Source organism: Morone saxatilis, unplaced genomic scaffold (genome assembly GCF_004916995.1).
Source record: "Morone saxatilis isolate NCDOM2014 unplaced genomic scaffold, NCSU_SB_2.0 Contig24, whole genome shotgun sequence".
NCBI classification, from domain to species: Eukaryota; Metazoa; Chordata; class Actinopteri; family Moronidae; genus Morone; species Morone saxatilis.
The window spans coordinates 12,833,075-12,851,270 of record NW_023339807.1 but is presented as its reverse complement, the minus strand read 5'-3'; the positions used below and the strand labels follow the sequence as shown (position 1 = coordinate 12,851,270).

The 18,196-nt window shown below is 37.4% G+C and overlaps 1 protein-coding gene across 1 annotated transcript in view; it reads left to right on the top strand.

Moving 5' to 3' along the window:
- The first annotated feature begins 3,904 nt into the window (after window positions 1–3,904).
- Window positions 3,905–18,196, top strand: part of c4b (complement 4B (Chido blood group)) — a 22,693-nt gene continuing 8,401 nt past the window's right edge. Inside the window, 30 exon segments of the mRNA XM_035672834.1 lie at window positions 3,905–4,034; window positions 4,303–4,486; window positions 4,579–4,753; window positions 4,863–4,933; window positions 5,032–5,120; window positions 5,212–5,294; window positions 5,384–5,471; window positions 5,851–5,968; window positions 6,079–6,220; window positions 6,544–6,656; window positions 6,744–6,902; window positions 6,994–7,158; window positions 7,257–7,433; window positions 7,435–7,452; window positions 7,873–8,016; window positions 8,127–8,249; window positions 8,502–8,574; window positions 8,675–8,887; window positions 9,006–9,120; window positions 10,003–10,073; window positions 10,166–10,305; window positions 10,392–10,607; window positions 11,869–11,920; window positions 12,029–12,118; window positions 12,201–12,407; window positions 13,559–13,634; window positions 13,778–13,970; window positions 14,085–14,180; window positions 14,292–14,454; window positions 14,891–15,084. Of these exon segments, the coding sequence (XP_035528727.1) occupies window positions 3,964–4,034; window positions 4,303–4,486; window positions 4,579–4,753; window positions 4,863–4,933; window positions 5,032–5,120; window positions 5,212–5,294; window positions 5,384–5,471; window positions 5,851–5,968; window positions 6,079–6,220; window positions 6,544–6,656; window positions 6,744–6,902; window positions 6,994–7,158; window positions 7,257–7,433; window positions 7,435–7,452; window positions 7,873–8,016; window positions 8,127–8,249; window positions 8,502–8,574; window positions 8,675–8,887; window positions 9,006–9,120; window positions 10,003–10,073; window positions 10,166–10,305; window positions 10,392–10,607; window positions 11,869–11,920; window positions 12,029–12,118; window positions 12,201–12,407; window positions 13,559–13,634; window positions 13,778–13,970; window positions 14,085–14,180; window positions 14,292–14,454; window positions 14,891–15,084 (3,819 nt within the window). The 5' untranslated portion in view covers window positions 3,905–3,963.

The following is an 18,196-nucleotide window of genomic DNA, read 5'->3' as shown; positions in this document are numbered from 1 at the left end:
ATATGATCCAGTTTTAAGGACAGTACAGCATTATATGAGTATGTTGGCAATATTTAGTTAAATAGCACCATATAACCACTGAATACCAGTACGTATAGCTTGTAATCCACCACTGAATTCTGATAACTGCTTTTGCATCCACAATGAGGGTCTTGTCACTTGTCAATTACCACGGACCATTACACATGAGTGTGTCTTAGCTTAGTTTTTCTCTGAATAGGCATTGGTCAGTGCGCCTCCCATCAGTTCAATGTTAATGTCCCATTGGGTCCAGTCAGTCAGTCTCTGGACTACCCCCTCACCTCTTTTTCTCACCCTCATCTCCTCTTGTGTGCTGTCCAGCTGGCTCTGACCTCTGACCCTTTCACCCTCACTCCTGACCCCTGAGGACATTCCCACGCCACACCCTTTTGTGTACATCTCTCCATGGAAACCCAGTGGTCACTCCCTCTGCATTTTTAGAGATTATGGTGATAGACATAATTCACTTTCACTGGGATCAGTGTAATGCAACCTAATTTGGCCTAATCCCAATTCAAGTATGAGGTGCAACAAAACTGTGCTACAAAACTGTGTATTTATTAATAGTGTGTGTAAACCTTCCCAATATAGGACATAAAATAGCATAATTACTTTACATGTCAGTTTATCATATGAATTATTAGCCTTACAAAACATAATAAAGAATATATTTACCAAATCAAAAAGTTAAATGCAATGACAAAATGCTACTGTGTGAGGGTCCGAACATTAAACAAAAAGTTCTATGAATGTGGTCACTTTTATGGGTATTTATTCAGAAATTTCTGAAGTCGAAAACTTTAAAAACGAGTGCAAATATTGGTTGTTAACTTTAAGTCTCTTTACCTGCCATGCGCACTTGTGTCCTTCTCTCTCTTCTTTTCTTCTCTGAGTCTACACCCCTCCGTAGATCCCTCCCTTCTTTTCCTTCTGTCACTTTCACAGTTAATTGTAGAAAAAGAGATTTTCTCCATTGAGGCCGTGTCTCTTAGGTAACCCCACTCCTGCATGAAATGAGATGGATAGAGGGGAAGAGACAGAGAGGGGGACATGGACAGGCAAACTGAACAAGCAGCGGTTGAAGACGGATGCAGAGGAGAGTTAACTTAGCAATATTTGAAATCATTTAGAAAGAAAAAGTTTTAAAACTTCATATGCATAGGGACAAATGATTCATATCTGCTTCTCTGGGACTATTATCAGTATATTATTGATGGTGCATGGTGTAAGTATTAAAATAGTTTACTTTTTTACTACTTTCGCTTAGTACAAGTGAATTCACTAATATTGACACTTATAGATAAGAAATAAAGGGAATTGTTAAATTAAAAATATGTACATTTTTAAACAAGCATTTAGTGGTAGAAAATTTAGGAACATGGATTACATAATTTTTAAGAAACAGCTACTCTTGGATTACATTTTTGAGTGTTTAGCGCACTTTCTCTTGACATTTTATTAATTGTTCAGTTTCTCAACAGTAACTGCTTCAACAAAAACTTTAAAAAAATCTTATATTAAAAACCTTATATTTTATGATACGATTTTATGATTCTGCACTGGTTTCAATTTATCTACAATGATATTTTTTCAGTTCATCCCTCCACTGCAGGATTAACTCCTAGGGTTGTTCATCCCAAGTTTTGACAGGGAGTCTGGTGTTGATTGTCCAAACGCAATTCTTGTGTTACTTGTCCATATCCAGGAGTTGTGGATGGACATCATGCACCCGACTCTCATTTACTCCCTCGTACTTTTTACTGTGGTAACAGAGATCAACATGGGACCTAATCAATTGTCATGTAGCTCCTATAATAAGAAGGGACTGCATTTTAATAGTAGTAAAAAAGTTTGATTCTGCAGGGCCCATACTGGATTTTAAACAGTTTGTTGAAGTTGATCATGTTAAGCTTCCAGACACTAGACTGGATTTTCAACTCCCTGAATTCTCTCTTGCAGCCTATCTAGACAGAATCGACCTTCTCTAAGCTACAGCAGTGGAGTTACATTTTTAAATTTTCTCCCTAGTTCCAAAGAGCTGAAATTATTTGAATTTATTTTAGGTGTGTGGATATCATATTATCTTAGAGAAGCAAGTAAACTGAACACATGGATCAGTTGTTTATATAGTTTTACTAGACAGATAAATATTAGTACAATTGGTATCTCTCGCTATGTAAGGAGAATCAGATTATTAATGGGTGAGGAGATGATATACCACAAGGCCACATGGCTTGTGGTTGAAATGAAATGGAGTCTGACAGAGATGTTTCTTCCATGTGCCAAATGTGTTTGGATTATACAAGGCCATGACAAACTGTATGTATATGTGTATAATTTATATGTATTCGTTAACTTGATTTTAATTGTACAGGAGCCAATATTTTTCAGTTCTTTAAAACTATCTTAATCTCAATGTTACAGCTATGTATTATTTAATCTGAAACTTTGATGTATGTTAAAAATACAATTCCAAACGTTTAAAGGAATATCCTGAACTAAGTTGATAAAGATATATACGATTGATTGCTTATTGACCAAAAATGAGTTAGAATTCAAATTTAATCTCCTTATACAAACATAATGGATCTACTATTATAAAAGGGCCATAAAAGGTGGAAAATTGAGGCAAAACTTCAGAGGGATCAGTGCCCTTAATCTGGAACACTTGGCTCGAATAACCATTTTAGTGCATAAATTCTTCTAAAACTCTTGACATGGATGTTTATGGGTGTTTACATTTACACAAAAGTTATGAGTATAAAGTAAAACATCAATAAAGATGTAATCATTGGATGCATTCACTTACATTTTTTTTTAAAATGTACATATAAAAAAGTGAATTCTCTGCCCAGTCAGTGTGTTTAATGTGGAATTGCATATTGTATCCTGCTACACTTGAATGGAAGATCTGTTTTTTTGTAACTGTTTATTTCATCTTACACCAAGCTGCTCATGTAGAAAGAAATAAAGTTTCTGGCCTTGTCCCTGTTTATCTTTGTTATTTGCTTATTTGTTCTGTGTCATAAATCCCAAGTGCAGCTGTGATGCACTCTGCTATAATTGATAGAGGGTTTAGTTATTTTGTTTTTGTACCATTTTGCCAGATTAGAATTGCCTAACATCAGACAGAATTGTCAACTCGGTGGAGTAGGCGGATTCAAAGGTCTCGACCCAGGCAAAGATCAGAATACAGTTTGGCAGCTTTTTAAATTCGATTCAGCATATGAGTTCACTAATGAATACGCAAATGATTGGGGATTGTAAAGTTGCAAGTAACCTGCACAGTATGCTTTACTATTAATAAGACATATAAAAAAATCTGATTAACCAAACTGAAGAAAGTGTTGTAAGTAGGGAGTTTACAGATATATTTGAGCTCTACTTTAGCAAATCATTCCTGCATTAGAGTCAACAGCAGGCACTTCATCCCAAACAGAATACACTTGATTTCTTGTAAATCACATGATCTGGCTGACTTGCAGTAGCCAATGAGGGAATGGTTACCCATTGTGCAATAGAAACACACACACACTTTCCATGCTGCAAGCCAGGCAGTAATATAAAATCAAACGTTATAGTCTAAAATGGATCAGTCCACTATGATCTGATCTGCATTGTTAGCCTCATTATTATTTATTTATTTTATTATTAGATTTCATACTTTCATCTGCGTAGAAATGTACACACTACTGAACCACAAAGCCTGTCACACTTATGTACACATCAGCATGCATGTCATATTTTACCATTTTCTCTGTTTATGTCTGTATCACTATGAGGAATAATTTTGAATTTACTGTTTAAGTTACCTTTGAAGAAAAAAATAGAGGGAGGGCACTGAGGGATCCAACGATTGAGAAATACAGGGGTGGATGAATAACAAAACCTCATTTAATCTGAAGTCTGTGTCAGTGCAGGCAAAGAAATAGGAGCTGCACAATGAAGTGCCACATCTTTTTTATGCTGCTCCTGATCTTGACTAAGGAATCAGAGTGTTCATCGGACAACGGGTAAATGTAGAAATAGCTGCATGAACCTACATTATGTAATAATGCAATGTAATGCCAACCTTTTTCTGTGAGGGTTAAATTATGCTCTCTGACTTCTGAACTTTGATATAATTACACAGTAAATAACTTGCAAATGTTTACAGTATAATATATGTTAAATTATAAATTTTGTCATAATATAAAAGATAAGACAAAATATGTGGCATTACAGATGTTTATCCATAGTAATTGCTATTAAGAAAGTGTTATTTTTCACTTTTGTGTGCAGATTCTTCATCTCAGCCCCTGGAGTGTTTCATGTGGGTGTAAATGAGAAAGTGTTTGTCCAGATGGGAAAATCTCATCTTAATCAGACTGTTTCTCTTCACCTGGAGCATAAAACTGGTATTGTGTCTGCGAAGAAAACTGTTGTGTGTGCTACGGAAGGGGAGATCAAAACAGTGGAGCTCATGGTATGAGAAACTTCTGCACTTATACAAAAAACAAACAATTTAGACGGGACTGAGATGTTATTAAACCAAACTTCTAATTTGCATCTTTATAGATAGACATGGAACATATGTCAAGTTTTTCTCAACATCGAGACCGTATGCACCTTATGCTGGTGGCAGAGAGCCCCTCCTTCCTTCACAGGAAGCAAACCAGGGTCCTGGTATCAAATCACAGGGGCAATATCTTTATTCAGACTGATCAGCCAATCTACAACCCAACACAGACAGGTAAAAGAAAAGTCAATAAATGTAAAAAAAAAACAAAAAACAAGTAAAACAATGTAAAATTAATTCTCAACAAAAATTAACAGTGATTGATGTTGATTATCTCTTCTAGTGAACTACAGGATATTCACTCTTGACCACACATTCAGGCCTCATGAGGGAGTGTTCCAGATATCAATTTATGTGAGTAGACACATTTTCTTTGAGAATTAAGAGGACTTTGAAAGATGGGCACAATTATTGTCATGGTTTAATTTCATGATTTATGCATTTTATGATAGAATGCTGGTGGAAAAAGAGTATTCAACTCTCTTAAGATTGCAAAGGGAGGAATATTCAAAGACATATTTCACATACCTGATGTCTCCAAGTATGTTAAAACACATTTATAATAAATTGGGTCTAACATAACAGCACAAGCAACTTTGAAATAATAACACATGTATGTTTTGTTTGCAAAGAATGGGCACATGGAAGATTACAGCACACTATGAAGATGATGAAGCCAATGCTGCCTCCCGAGAGTTTAAAGTCCAAAAATTTGGTAAACTAATTTAAGTATGACTTCTTTCTTTAAAATGATCAGATAATATTTCTTACCCGTAAAAAATATTTTATCCCTACACACCCTAGTTTTACCCAGTTTTGAGGTGAACATCGCAATGACGCAGAGGTATATTCTGTTAAATGCTGAACAGTTTGACTTCACCATCTCAGCCAAGTAAGTGTTGACTAAATTCTCATTAAAGTTAATGTACTGCCAAGTTTCCTGTTAAAGCTGCATTATTCAATTTTTGGCAACTGTATGCCACGAGAACTGGCAACAGGTAAAGAAAAAGAAAAACACACAAATCATTGCCTTAGTTGCTAACATTGCAATTGTGTGTCATTAAGTGACCCCTTTCATATCCCTACTAATTTGATTCAATATTAATGTACAAAAAAAAGTTGATGAATGCAGTTTTGAAATGAAGGAAAGCTTCCTAGTCCACATATTTTACAACATAGGCTATTATGATAATCTTTAGGCTTGACTACATTTTCAGACTCTCTTTTTGTCTTGATCTTAACAGTACCAATTGTACAATCATTTTCTCTAGGTATTCACATGGTGAGAACGTTAAAGGGGCTTACCACTGCCAATTTGGAGTGGTAGAAAAAGGCCGTGGTAAAACAACGAAGCCTGTCTTTATCCCGGGAGTGGCGTTGACTGATTCGGTGAGGAAACGGATATTTAAAGCTTATTTAAAGATCCGAGATCAGATAATCTGCCTACCTATTGCATCTTTTAAGGGTTACAGTAGTTAAAGGTCAAGTATTTCTTGCAGGTCGAGAATGGAACTGCAGCAGCTTCTCTCCGGATAGCAGACTTAAATATGCACCTCCAAAAAAAGAACAATGAAACCCTCTCTGACTTGCAGAAAAGGGGATCACAAATCTACTTGGGAGTATTTGTCACCAACATACAAAGTAAAAGACACTCTTCCACGCTATATACCAATGTTTACATCAGCAACTTCCCAATTGATCTCCAAATAAAAAACTGTTGTGTGTAATGATGTAAAGTGAGAAAATATTTTATGTGCAAAAGATTCTGTGTTTTGTATATAGCCGCATGTGTTGTGCACAAAGTATGTTTAGTCATACTATAATCATAATACTAACAATAATAATTGTATTATACAATAGCCATTACATATTTTAGAGGGTATAAGTAGAAATAGAATAAGAATATGACAATATTTGGAACATTATTGTGATTTTTCATTCATATCTGATTCTTTTTGGTCCAGGTGGTGAAATACAAGAGGCAGAAGTTTACCTTCCTGTCATCTCCCACAAATACACCATAGATCTGTCTCGAACCCGCTCATTTTTCCTTCCTGAATATCCACTAGACGTGGTGGTACGCATTCAAATAACAAATGGGTACACAGCTATGTAAATGAGTGTATTGGTTTTGTATGTAAAATATTTTGTTTGTTGTTATTAGGTGGTTGTGCGTCTCCCAGATGGCTCCCCAGCAGCTGGTGTGCCAGTAAAGATTGATGTACCAGTATCTTCAGATAAATCTTGGCAAGGCACCACTGACCAGGAGGGGGCAGTCTTTACTGTATTTAATATTGGAACTACAGCTCAGATCACTGTTGAAGTCAGTATCCCTAAGATCTAACATTGTTGATTAATTGATAAACTACTGGACAGTCAGTTCAGTTTAACTGGTTACACTCTGCCTTCATTAGGTGTCTGCAGACGGCCTTCAGCAAAGGAAAGTAATTCAACGTGCTTCATCTCCGAGTAACAGCTACCTTTACCTGAGCATTACCAACAAGATGTACTCTGTGGGCGACTCTCTAACTGTAGTTTACAACACCAATGGCCAGAAAGATGGGTTTATATACTACATGGTGAGGCATATCTGAGTGAATGCAACATGGTTTGTTTTGACAAAGAGAAGCAACAGTTTTGTGTCATATCTAACATGTTATAACTGACTGTGTTGTAGGTCTTAAGCCGTGGGATCCTAATAAAAAAGGGTTCTCTCAGAATGCATACTACAGTTAGTAGAGACAACCTGCAGATAACGCCTGATATGGTGCCATCTTTCCGTCTGATTGGCTACTACTATGACCAGCATGGTAACATCATTGCTGACTCGGTGTGGGTAGATGTCAGGGATGAAGTGTGGGGTAAACGTCAAGGTGAGTAAACAGATCAGATTAAGAGGCAGCCTAGAGGAGAGGGAAGACAGTAAACAACAGAACTTTTACCTCTGTTGGACTGTTTGTTTCACACACTTCTTGAGCAGATCCACAATCACAGGCCAGGCTACACAAATTACTTGTTTTTTCTCTCTTAATACTGCAAGATGTAGGGCAAACTGCAATGCAGGCATATGTAATGCGTTACATAATTTAACATTAAGACTATTTGGGCCTTGGCCCAGGTCTGCGGGCTCTCCGAGCTGCCCTTCTAGTTATGAATGGGTTTGGAGGTAGACAGGGAGGTATTCCTGTTTAGGTTGTTTCAACTAGTGAACACAGCCCCCATGTGTTTGTATTTTATTTAGATGTTTTGTTTGCGCATCATTTAAAAATCCCCAATATTTTACTTTAATTTAGGTGGAACAAAAGGCAGCATTTGTACCAGGAAAACACGCTGAACTACGATTTGATTTACATGGTCAGAATGCCAGAGTGGCTTTGCTGGCTGTGGATAAAGCCATCTACGCTCTAAAAGCCGATAATAGACTCACAGCCAAACAGGTAACACTTTCACACATTCCCTCATATCTATTTTCTCTTAAACAGAGATTATTCAATTCAACCCATATATAATAATACAGTGAATCAAAGCTCCTGTACCTACTTTTCAGGTGTTTTCCTCTATGGAGTCAAATGACCTTGGTTGCTCATACAGTGGAGGATCTGACCCTGCGTCTGTACTAATAGAAGCTGGCCTGTCTTTTGTATCTCAGTCCCAATCGAAGTGGAAAAGGGAGTATGGGACAAAAACACAGTTTTTCTTTCATTTTCTTTCATCCAGTTTTAGATTGTGTTTATACGAGTATTTTATTCTGTCTAAATGTAATAGAAGATGGATGAATGAAGCAGAGAGCTGATTCAGTTGAAGACAATTGCCTGATAATTGTCAAGACTATATGAGTTAATCAATCCAAACTCAAGCCCAGCTGCCACAGGACTTATTTTTCCCATGTTGGGCTTTAATTGCTGCTTATATATACTTTCTAGAGCTTGGCTGTGATTCACAATCTGCACGACAGAGACGTTCTGTAGACCTTCAACAGGAAATGATTACCTTACGTAAGTCAACTTTCTGACATTACTACAAAATAATGTAAGATACGTCTGGTAAGAATATACTATAAAATGTGTCTTTTTTTCTTTTTAATGTCACTTTCAGAATCCAACTTTACTGATGAAAAGTTGAAAGAATGTTGTGTTCATGGGTTTTCTCTCATCCCTATGAGACGAACATGTCAGGAAAGAGCGCAGAGAGTCTCTCTGGTGGAAGCAAATTCTTCTTGTGCAGATGCTTTTTTAAAATGCTGCTTTGAAGGAGAAAGACTGAGACAACAAAAGATACAAGAGGATGCCCAGAAAGGACTTGGCCGGAGTGAGATGAAATTTTCATGTGGACATTGAATACTTTACACATTTACTTAGCTATCATTTAATAACTGTGGCATGATTATCACAGTTTAGTTACAAATTTTGAATTTTCTCATTTTTAGCTGCTAGCACAGCTATCATTGAACAGTTCTTCTTGGACACGGCTGCTCAGTACATCCGACGATATTTCCCCACAAGCTTTGCTTTCACAGAATTTGATGTGAATGGGAAGGGAAGGTAATATATGGACAATTAATGTATAATTAACTTTAAAGCAGATTTGATCTAATATTTTATTTTCCAGTGAAATACAGTGGCTAGTTATAGACTTTAAAACCATTGCTACCCTATGGCTTTGTTTATATCATTTGCATTGTTTGTTGCTTTTAATATTGTCAGTGTGAGACTTTATGCTTTTTCCACCATTCAGTGTAAGTGAATCTGTTAAATCCATAATCTTAAAGCTGAGGTGGGCAGTTATTAATAGTTTTTGTTTCATTCATTTGGCAAAGACGCAGCATATTGTAATTCAAGTGGTCTGAGAGAAAACTAGACATCTACAAATGCAGATGCACGTCCCTTGAGATGGCGAAAGCCTAATTCAATGGCGGACAATCCTGCAGGAAATCCTTTGTGATAAATTTCCAATACAACCTTTTTCAGCAGCATATAGTACAAAGGACATGTGTGAACAAGTTCCGGCTGCACACAGAGCTTCAGGCTCATTATGTTTGATTCCACAGCGCTTGTATCAACAAGTGGCAAAGGCAAAGAAAATTATAATTATTAACATATAATAATTATAATTATTATATGTCACGCCTTTTGAGGCGTGACAGTGTGGTGTGTGTGGTGTACTAGCCGCACAGAAGAAAGTTGTTATTAGAAGTCGGTTTAGCAGTCCCATAATACAGTGCTCCCCTCACAAAAAAATCAGTTTCCTCTGTTTCTTGCCCCCAATCGCTGAAATGGGAGGGGCTTAGCCGAGTTATATGAGCCAGCAGAGAGAGAGGAGGAAAGTTTTTCACAGTGTATGTTGAAAATGCCTACTGCAGCTTTAAGTCTACAATATACACAAAGCATTTCTCAGATGCATTTTAATTAATTGTAAACTTTTAGGTACTCTTTTGCTGTACCTGATTCCATCACCACGTGGGAGATTCAAGTTGTCACTTTATCTGCTGCCACTGGTAATAACAGCTTCCCACTTCACAAATGCATCTTGGATATTAGACTGAAGAGCTTCTCATTAATAATTGCACTTCCTCTATGATTCATTCAGGTTTCTGCGTAGTTAAGCCGTCTGAGTTCAGAGCATTTAAGGATGTGTTTGTGTCTCTAAAACTGCCTTACTCAGTGAAGAAATATGAGCAACTATCCATTGCGCCTGTTATCTACAACTATGGCTCCAGCGAACTACAGGTAGATATAACCTAATGTGGCACCGCCTACTGTGCAAACTGAAATTTAATTCTTAATGTTTTTTTTCCTTCGGGACATTTCTATAGGTGGCAGTTCATATGGAACAAACTGAGGGACTTTGCTCCCCCAGTTCAGCCTCCACTACAAGTTTTGTTAACATTACTGTGGAGCCACAATCTTCCCAGTTTGTCTCCTTCTCTGCTGTCCCCATGGTAACCGGCTCAATACCCATCAAAATACGTCTCTACGATATGGAGAAGGACTGGGGAATAGATGCAATTGAGAAGACTTTGAATGTGTTGGTGAGTGACAAAGACATTATGTCTGCAAAACAAATATTATAAAAAACAAAATAAATATGCCGACTGGCGTAATGCAAGTCATATTAAATCTCAGTGACATAAGTATTTTCTGTTTCTTGTTCAGTCAGTTGAAATGAGCATCCAGTACAGATAATGTACTGCATACTTTTTAGTGTCATCAAAATGTGTCAATCTGTTTTCTAAAATAAATATAAAAACTTTTATAATAGCAAATAGTTCTCTTACTGTCAAAACATTGCTCTGAAGCTCAATTCTGAGACTGCTCTGTAAATAGTTCTCTAATAAATATGGCAACTTTGGATCAACCAATCATATCAATTTCAGGCTTAAATGAACAACTTCCAGTTAGTCCCACCCATGTCTAGTTTAAGCCCCACCCATTCCGAGTACATATACAGATACAGATAACTTATTTGGTTTAACAGATACAGACAGTGGTGTACGCACTCATCCCTAATAATTATATTTAATTTAATTTCAAATATTTTTTATTTTTTATTTATTCTTATAACTAGTGCTGTCCTCTAATAGTCAACTTAATTGTTCATTTTCATTAGTCGGATAGTCACAGAAAAACAAAAACAATGTTAAACATTGTTGCAACACAGGGAGTCACTCCCCGGTGCACTATTGCCTATGCTAACTGTACTAGCTGCAGCCACTATTCAGTGGTCCTACCATTCCTACCCCAGTCCAGGTACAGACAGCTAGTACCTGGACTGGGGTAGGAACGGGGGACCCATCAGCTCACAGCTGATTTACAGCAACCACGACTAGGACTATTCTGGGGATGAAGACATGGTGGGTTCAGGTAGGGACAGGAGAGCTATGAAACTAAGGAAGAGGAGTGAGTTTATAGTGAGTTATTTTGTAAGTAACTGATAACGTTATATGTCATCCATCGTATCTTTAAGTCCACCAGTATTTGTTTTTGTGAAGTTGAAAGTTAGTTATTCCAACAACGAGACTGTGTGATGTTACCCTGTGTAGAAATAAATTAACTAAACATTCAGTCTCCTTTCAAAATCATTACTGTTTTTATTTAACAGGCGGCTGTTAAAATATGTATTAAATAATGAAATTAATATCATAAACGTGTAACAACTAGTCAACTAGGAAAATCTTGGGGACAGTCCTAATTATAACTAATGAGCACATTTGTGTACTACTAATGTTTACTTAAATCAACACACTTTTATTACACACTATTTGCATATTTCTCTATTTTCTCATGTTGCAGACAGAAGGACTACAACAGAGAGAGGAAGAAACCCTGGTGTTTAAATTAGATGGTGAGTTGTTGCAGTATTTATACTTGCATAACAGTTATTATTTTTATCCTTCAATATATATTGCCTTTATGTTTGCTTTAATCAATTTACCTCTCACCATTTTGATAGGGACAAACACTAAGAATTTCACTCTTGACGGATCTTTACCAAATGACATAGTCCCTGACTCCATCTCCAATATTTATATTTCAGTGGAAGGTATGCGCTTTTAGACACATACATAAAATTCAAAGACCTTGGTAAATAAGTATCTCACCCTTTCAGTGTCCTCATTTGACAGGGGATGGATTTGGCCGTTCACATGCAAGGAACCTTCTTTCCTTTGAGAAGGTTGCTGGCTTGATCGTACTGCCAACAGGATGTTTAGAACAGACAATGGTACGGCTAGCCCCTACAGTTTCAGCTCTCCGCTACCTTGACCTGAGTGACCAATGGTTTGACCTGCCTGCTGGTACCAGAGATGATGCTCTTAAAATAATTGAGAAAGGTAGGAACATATCAAGCAGTTAACCGCACAATGTTGTTATCATTTATGAACTAAATTCAAATTGTTTCTATGACTAAGCACACAAATATAATATAATATACAAATATTTAAGAAGAAAGTTTCAGCCAAACTCAAATTATAATATGTGTTTTGATTTCTGTTCCTCTTGCCTATTACAAGAACCAGAAGAGCCTGTCTGTCTTTCTGTCACACTTATAACATATAACAATAAGGTGTCTTACTGAATTTAAGTTTAATCTGTTCAGTGACCCCTGTACCTTTCCATTAGTGCCACCATCAGGACAACATTTTCTGCCTATTGTTTTTTACTTTCAGGGTAAAACTTGCTCTCTAGAATTATGTTCCATGGATGCAAATGCGTGGATATACATAGACTCAGTACAGTAATTGGTTGGATCATAGGGCACCGAACTGAGGAAGCTGTATATTGAACCGAAGGTCCTGTCCCGGTTCAGGACAAATACACGTACCCCTAGATCAGATGACGGGGAAGAGAGCCGGATAGACCTGGTAAAATGTGTTGTAAAGGTGAACTGGGACTATCTGGCTGAGGCCCCTGTACACTAGGTCTTTAGCTCCCACTTCCCAGACATTTCTCATGTATTCCTGGGTGAGGTTAGCAACATGGGGCCATGTTCCTAGTCTGCATTGTTGAAGCAGTAGGAACTAGGAATTGTGGTCAGAATATTGACTGTGCCTGTTTTGGCAGTAACCACCAGTATTGAAGGACAACGTCTAGCCAAGAAGGAGGCAAAAACTGTTGTGTGGGAGTTTCAGTTGGCCTCAAGGAAGTTCTGGCAAACTGTTAAATGACTCTAGAAGGTAAAGCAGGGCTTGGCTCAGGTTGTGTGCAGGGCAGGCCTGATCTGGACTGGGAATATTGTCCAGCAGTCAAAAGAAGCCTTTGAACAATATTTTCTAAATGAACATCATGCTGTATAGAGAAAGACTTTAAACTAGAGATTGAGACCATAAACTCATTAGGAAACGGTTTACTGAGCTAATAATTTAAGTGAGCAGTCGGGTCATTTCTTCATTAGAGTGCATGGTATTGTTTTTTTATTCCGGTTGCAGGTCACTGACAAAGCTATAGACATTTTTTTTAACAATGTAAACACTTTCTTTGTCAGGTTGTATGAGGATTTTAACATTCAGGAAACGCAATGGATCTTATGGAGCATGGGGTTCAGTGCCATCTAGTACCTGGTGAGTGTGTGTTTTTAGCTGCCTTATTGATTTGTGATGGAAGGTAGTTACTTCCAATATCTCACATAGTAAATCAACTGTCCTCGCTTCCAAATTCTCAAAGTCAACTTTTTTTCAGTTATTATTCTTCCTCTTGTCCTCAGGGTGACAGCCCTTGTAGTGAAAGTGCTATCGTTGGTGGCAGAGCGTCAAACTGTGGATTTTGGACAGCAGGGCAAGATGGCTAAGGTTGTAACAGAAAAAGAGATCAGTCACACAGTCAGGCACTTGCTGACAGTGCAGCAGCCTGATGGGTCATTCAGTGACAAACAACCAGTGCTGCACAGAGGAGTTCTGGTAAGATGTACTGTGTGACATGTTAAAACATGCATATATGTATATTAGAACAGTATTGCATAATTTCAACAGCAGTGATTTGAATGCAATATTGTTTCTGTGTGTTTAATGTAGAAAGGCATAGATCAAGAAGCATTCATGACAGCTTTCATAACTCTTGCTCTGCAACGGTCCCTTCAATTCCTGGAAACTGAAATGAGAAATTATGCGGTAACTAAAGTTTTTGAAGTCTATATATATTTTAATACACTGTAGTCAATGTATCATTTGCAAAGAAGATTAGGTCCAAACAATTAATTGACTAATACTACTTTCTAACAGGGAAAAACAATTTCAAAATCAATAGCATACCTCCTGTCACACTTTGAGGAGCTTCAGCATCCCTATGCTGTTGCCATTACAGCCTACTGTCTTTCAGTTTGTCAACCAGAGGGAACGGATCTTTCATCTGTCTGGTCAAAACTTGAAGGACTGGCTACTGAAGGCATGTCCAATTAAAGCGAATAGGTGTGGGCGATATGGATAAAATATGTAATTTCATATTGTGTTGTCCAAATATATATCGAAAACAGCCAGTATAGTCAGTTAAGTATGATCAATTGAGAAACTGATATTGGATAAAATAAACTGACAGAAATATCTGTCTTTAGCAAACCCAGTGAATTACATGGATGAAAAAATCATATAAAAGTCCAATTTAACCATAAATCAGTTCTTGTAAATGATTTACAGCATTGCCTAATACACCCAGATATATTAAAGTTATATTGTGATATGTGGCAGAACATTTGTTGACCAGTTTATAATATCTCATATATTTACATATCGCCCAACCCTAAGAGCAACCAGATTTGTTTTGGTCAATATGTTAATTGTTTTTATTTATTTTTTTACTGATTGCCCATTTCTGAATTCATCAGGGAAGAATGGTTGTTATCTGTGGACAACTAATGACAGCCCAGAGAATCAGAAGTTTGCAGATGTCATTACAGTAGAGACGACAGCCTATGCCCTCCTAACTGCAGTGGAACTTGGGCATATCACGTGGGCAGACAAAACAGTCTGCTGGTTAACCACCCAAGAAAACTATTTTGGAGGCTTCAAATCATCCCAGGTGATTGAGACACTAGATTGAGAAATGTTGAACCCAAAGAATCCTTGTATTTGGACATGACCCCTGTATCATTTGCTTAATCTGTCATCATATAATCCAGATTTACTGTCAGACTAGAAATATTAAACATGTTATCAATGTTTTATTACCATGTGCAGGATACCATCATGGCACTGGAAGCCCTCGCAGAGTATGAGCTAAAGAGGACCAACACTCCCGAAGCAAATGTAATAGCAGAGTTCTCAGCCCCAGGAAGGAGTGACATTGTAAAGCTTGAACTGGAGAAAAAACGGCAGAAAGTGGAAACAGACGTTAAGGTATCATAGAGCATTGTCAGCATTACACTTAAAGGGCCAGTATTGTAAATAAAGTCAGATAGGTTGTGGGTTAGCAAACTGTTGCTACAGTTGTTTCTGTAAAGCTAACATGCAGAGAGAACAAGATGGTTTCACTGCTTCTATAACTTACATTATATGAAGAGAATGTCTTGCAAAACTAGAAAGTAAGTTTGATGATCATCTAATAAGTAAGTAATTTAACATTACCTGACACACAAATCATGGCTGCTGGCTCGTTCTGAGCCACTTTGTATGTTTCCTATTTACAGAGCCTGGGCTGTATTGTTGTTAGTGGGCTGTGAGGAGATATAATAAGCGTTTTGGAAATCTAGAATTGCACACCTCACCTTTAAATATCCACAGAATTATTCAACGTCATTCTTAGATTGCTTGTTTTTTCTTGTGTTTTTTGTCTCAGAAACTTGTAGGAAACAACATTGTTGTGCAATTGACAGGAAAAGGCCATTTCAAGCTAAAAGTAAGTCTGATCAATATCTGTATATGTGATCAAAGAGAGCCATCGTTTACAATAAATCCTCAATCTGTTTGGCAGGTTTTAAAGGTTTACCATCTACTGGAACCCAAGAATGATTGTAACCAAGTGTCTATCAGCGTCACAGTGGAGGGGAAAGTGAAGTACACTGGTGAGCTTTTCTTACTGATAACAGATCACAGACACATGTACTGCTGGTAAAAGCAACACAGTTTCATTAACCTCTGTCTCCCTAGCTAAGGTCATAGAAAATTATGAATACTATGATGACTATGATATTAACGAGGACTTGAAGGCACGAGTGCCACGATCAGAAATTGAGTTGTTTGACGCCCGCACCCGAAGTAGAAGAGATCTTGATAACGACTTAAATTCAGACGAGACTGTCACCTACAGAATCTGTGTCAGGTTAGTTAATACGATTCAAATCACATCTTCTCAGTATTCATGAGACAATGAGCTTTGTCTATATTTACTTCTGCCAAGTAGGTTTTGTTTTCAGGTCCGATTGTTTGTTTGTCAGCAGGATTTTGGAAGAACTACTGGTCTGATTTTCATGAAACTTGATAGAAGGATGTGGCATGGGCCAAGGAAAAACACACTATATTTTTAAGGGGATCTGAATAACTGGGCAGATGCACCAATGATTTTTCACTTTCGTTAACATTGCAAAGTTAATAGGTTGTCACATTACTGTCTACAGCAAAATTAACAGAATTTTTCATAAACCCATGAACCTATTGTAAATTACACTGAGTGAAAACTCAACAGCCGCCTCAAACATCCCTGTAGTAACAAAACGCCTTGGCAGATGTCTATGCTCTCCGAGTGCCTCTCTAGTTTTAATTGTTTTCCTGTGTGTAGTCATAGCCAGAACAGAACGCTCACAGGAATGGCCATTGCTGACATCACACTTCTGAGTGGATTTGAGGCTTTAACTACGGACCTGGACATGGTTAGTAGCTCCCTCTGCCTCCTTTTCATCATCATCATCATTTCAAGCAGCTCACGTTGTCATGTCCCATTCATTTTTCAATAGACAAGCTGAGGTGATTGACAGTTGGAGCTTGAATGAACGGACATGAAACTCTGTGTCAGAAAATATCTGGTTCTTCAAAAGAAAGTCGCAATAAAAGCCTTTAAGTTAACTATGACAATCAGCAGAGACTCCAGGAAGTTACTGCTCCTGCCAAATAAATACTCATAACCCCTTGTAAAATGGCAATCTGTAGTTTTTTGTTTAGATTAAACATACCATATACATGTTAATTAGTAAAGATAACTTTGGTCAGAGCCAGGCTAGCTGTTTCCCCCTATGTCGACTCTTGTCGAGTGTTTATTCTTAGCTAAGTTAGCCGTCATATTTAGCCTACCGACAGACGGTTTGAATTCTGGATTAAATGTATTATTTAATGAAGGAATCATATTTTGTGACGCAACGATGAAGCGGTTTGAATTCACGACTGTTTCTGATTTGCGTCTGGCTTGTTCTCCATGGCAACGGTGACAGAAGCTCCTGGGTACCATCAGAAGAATTTGAAATGAAAATACAGATGGGACAAAAACATATCCAGAACAAGCAGTCCTCCCTTAAGTCTTTTCTTCTACTATATTAAATTTAAGTGCTTGTCTCCTCGTAGTTAAAACTGCCACCTGAACGATACATTTCCCATTATGAGGTCACCTATGGAAGAGTGCTGATCTACTTCAATGAGGTATGGCTGAAATCTATTTACATACAAAAACATTTAATATGTCCAATACTAAAAGATTTCCTCTCTCACCCTAGCTCTTTGAAAGAGAGGAATGCATTAGTTTTGATGCTATACAGAGAGTACCAATTGGCCTTCTCCAGCCTGCTCCAGCTGTGTTCTATGATTATTATGAACCAAGTAAGCTTTTTATTTGATATTTTCTGCATTTTTTTGTCAGGACAGAGGGGACATGTCTTTAAATTTGTCAGGAATTTATAAACTATTTGTTCTTTCCTTGCAGACATAAAGTGCACTGTGTTCTACTCCGCCCCCCAAAGAAGCAAGATGGTCTCCAAACTGTGTTCAGAGGATGTGTGCCAATGTGCAGAAAGTAGGCCATTACTCTTAAGACCCATATTGCCAAACACCTGAGAATAAATGTAACTTAGCCATTCAGATTTGTGTAAACGACTAAAATTGTATTATGTTCCTCTTTTCTTTAGGACCCTGTCATAAAATACAAAATACATTCCAAACACAAAATCCCAAAATCACAAAGAGTATCCGTTTACAACATGCTTGCTTCT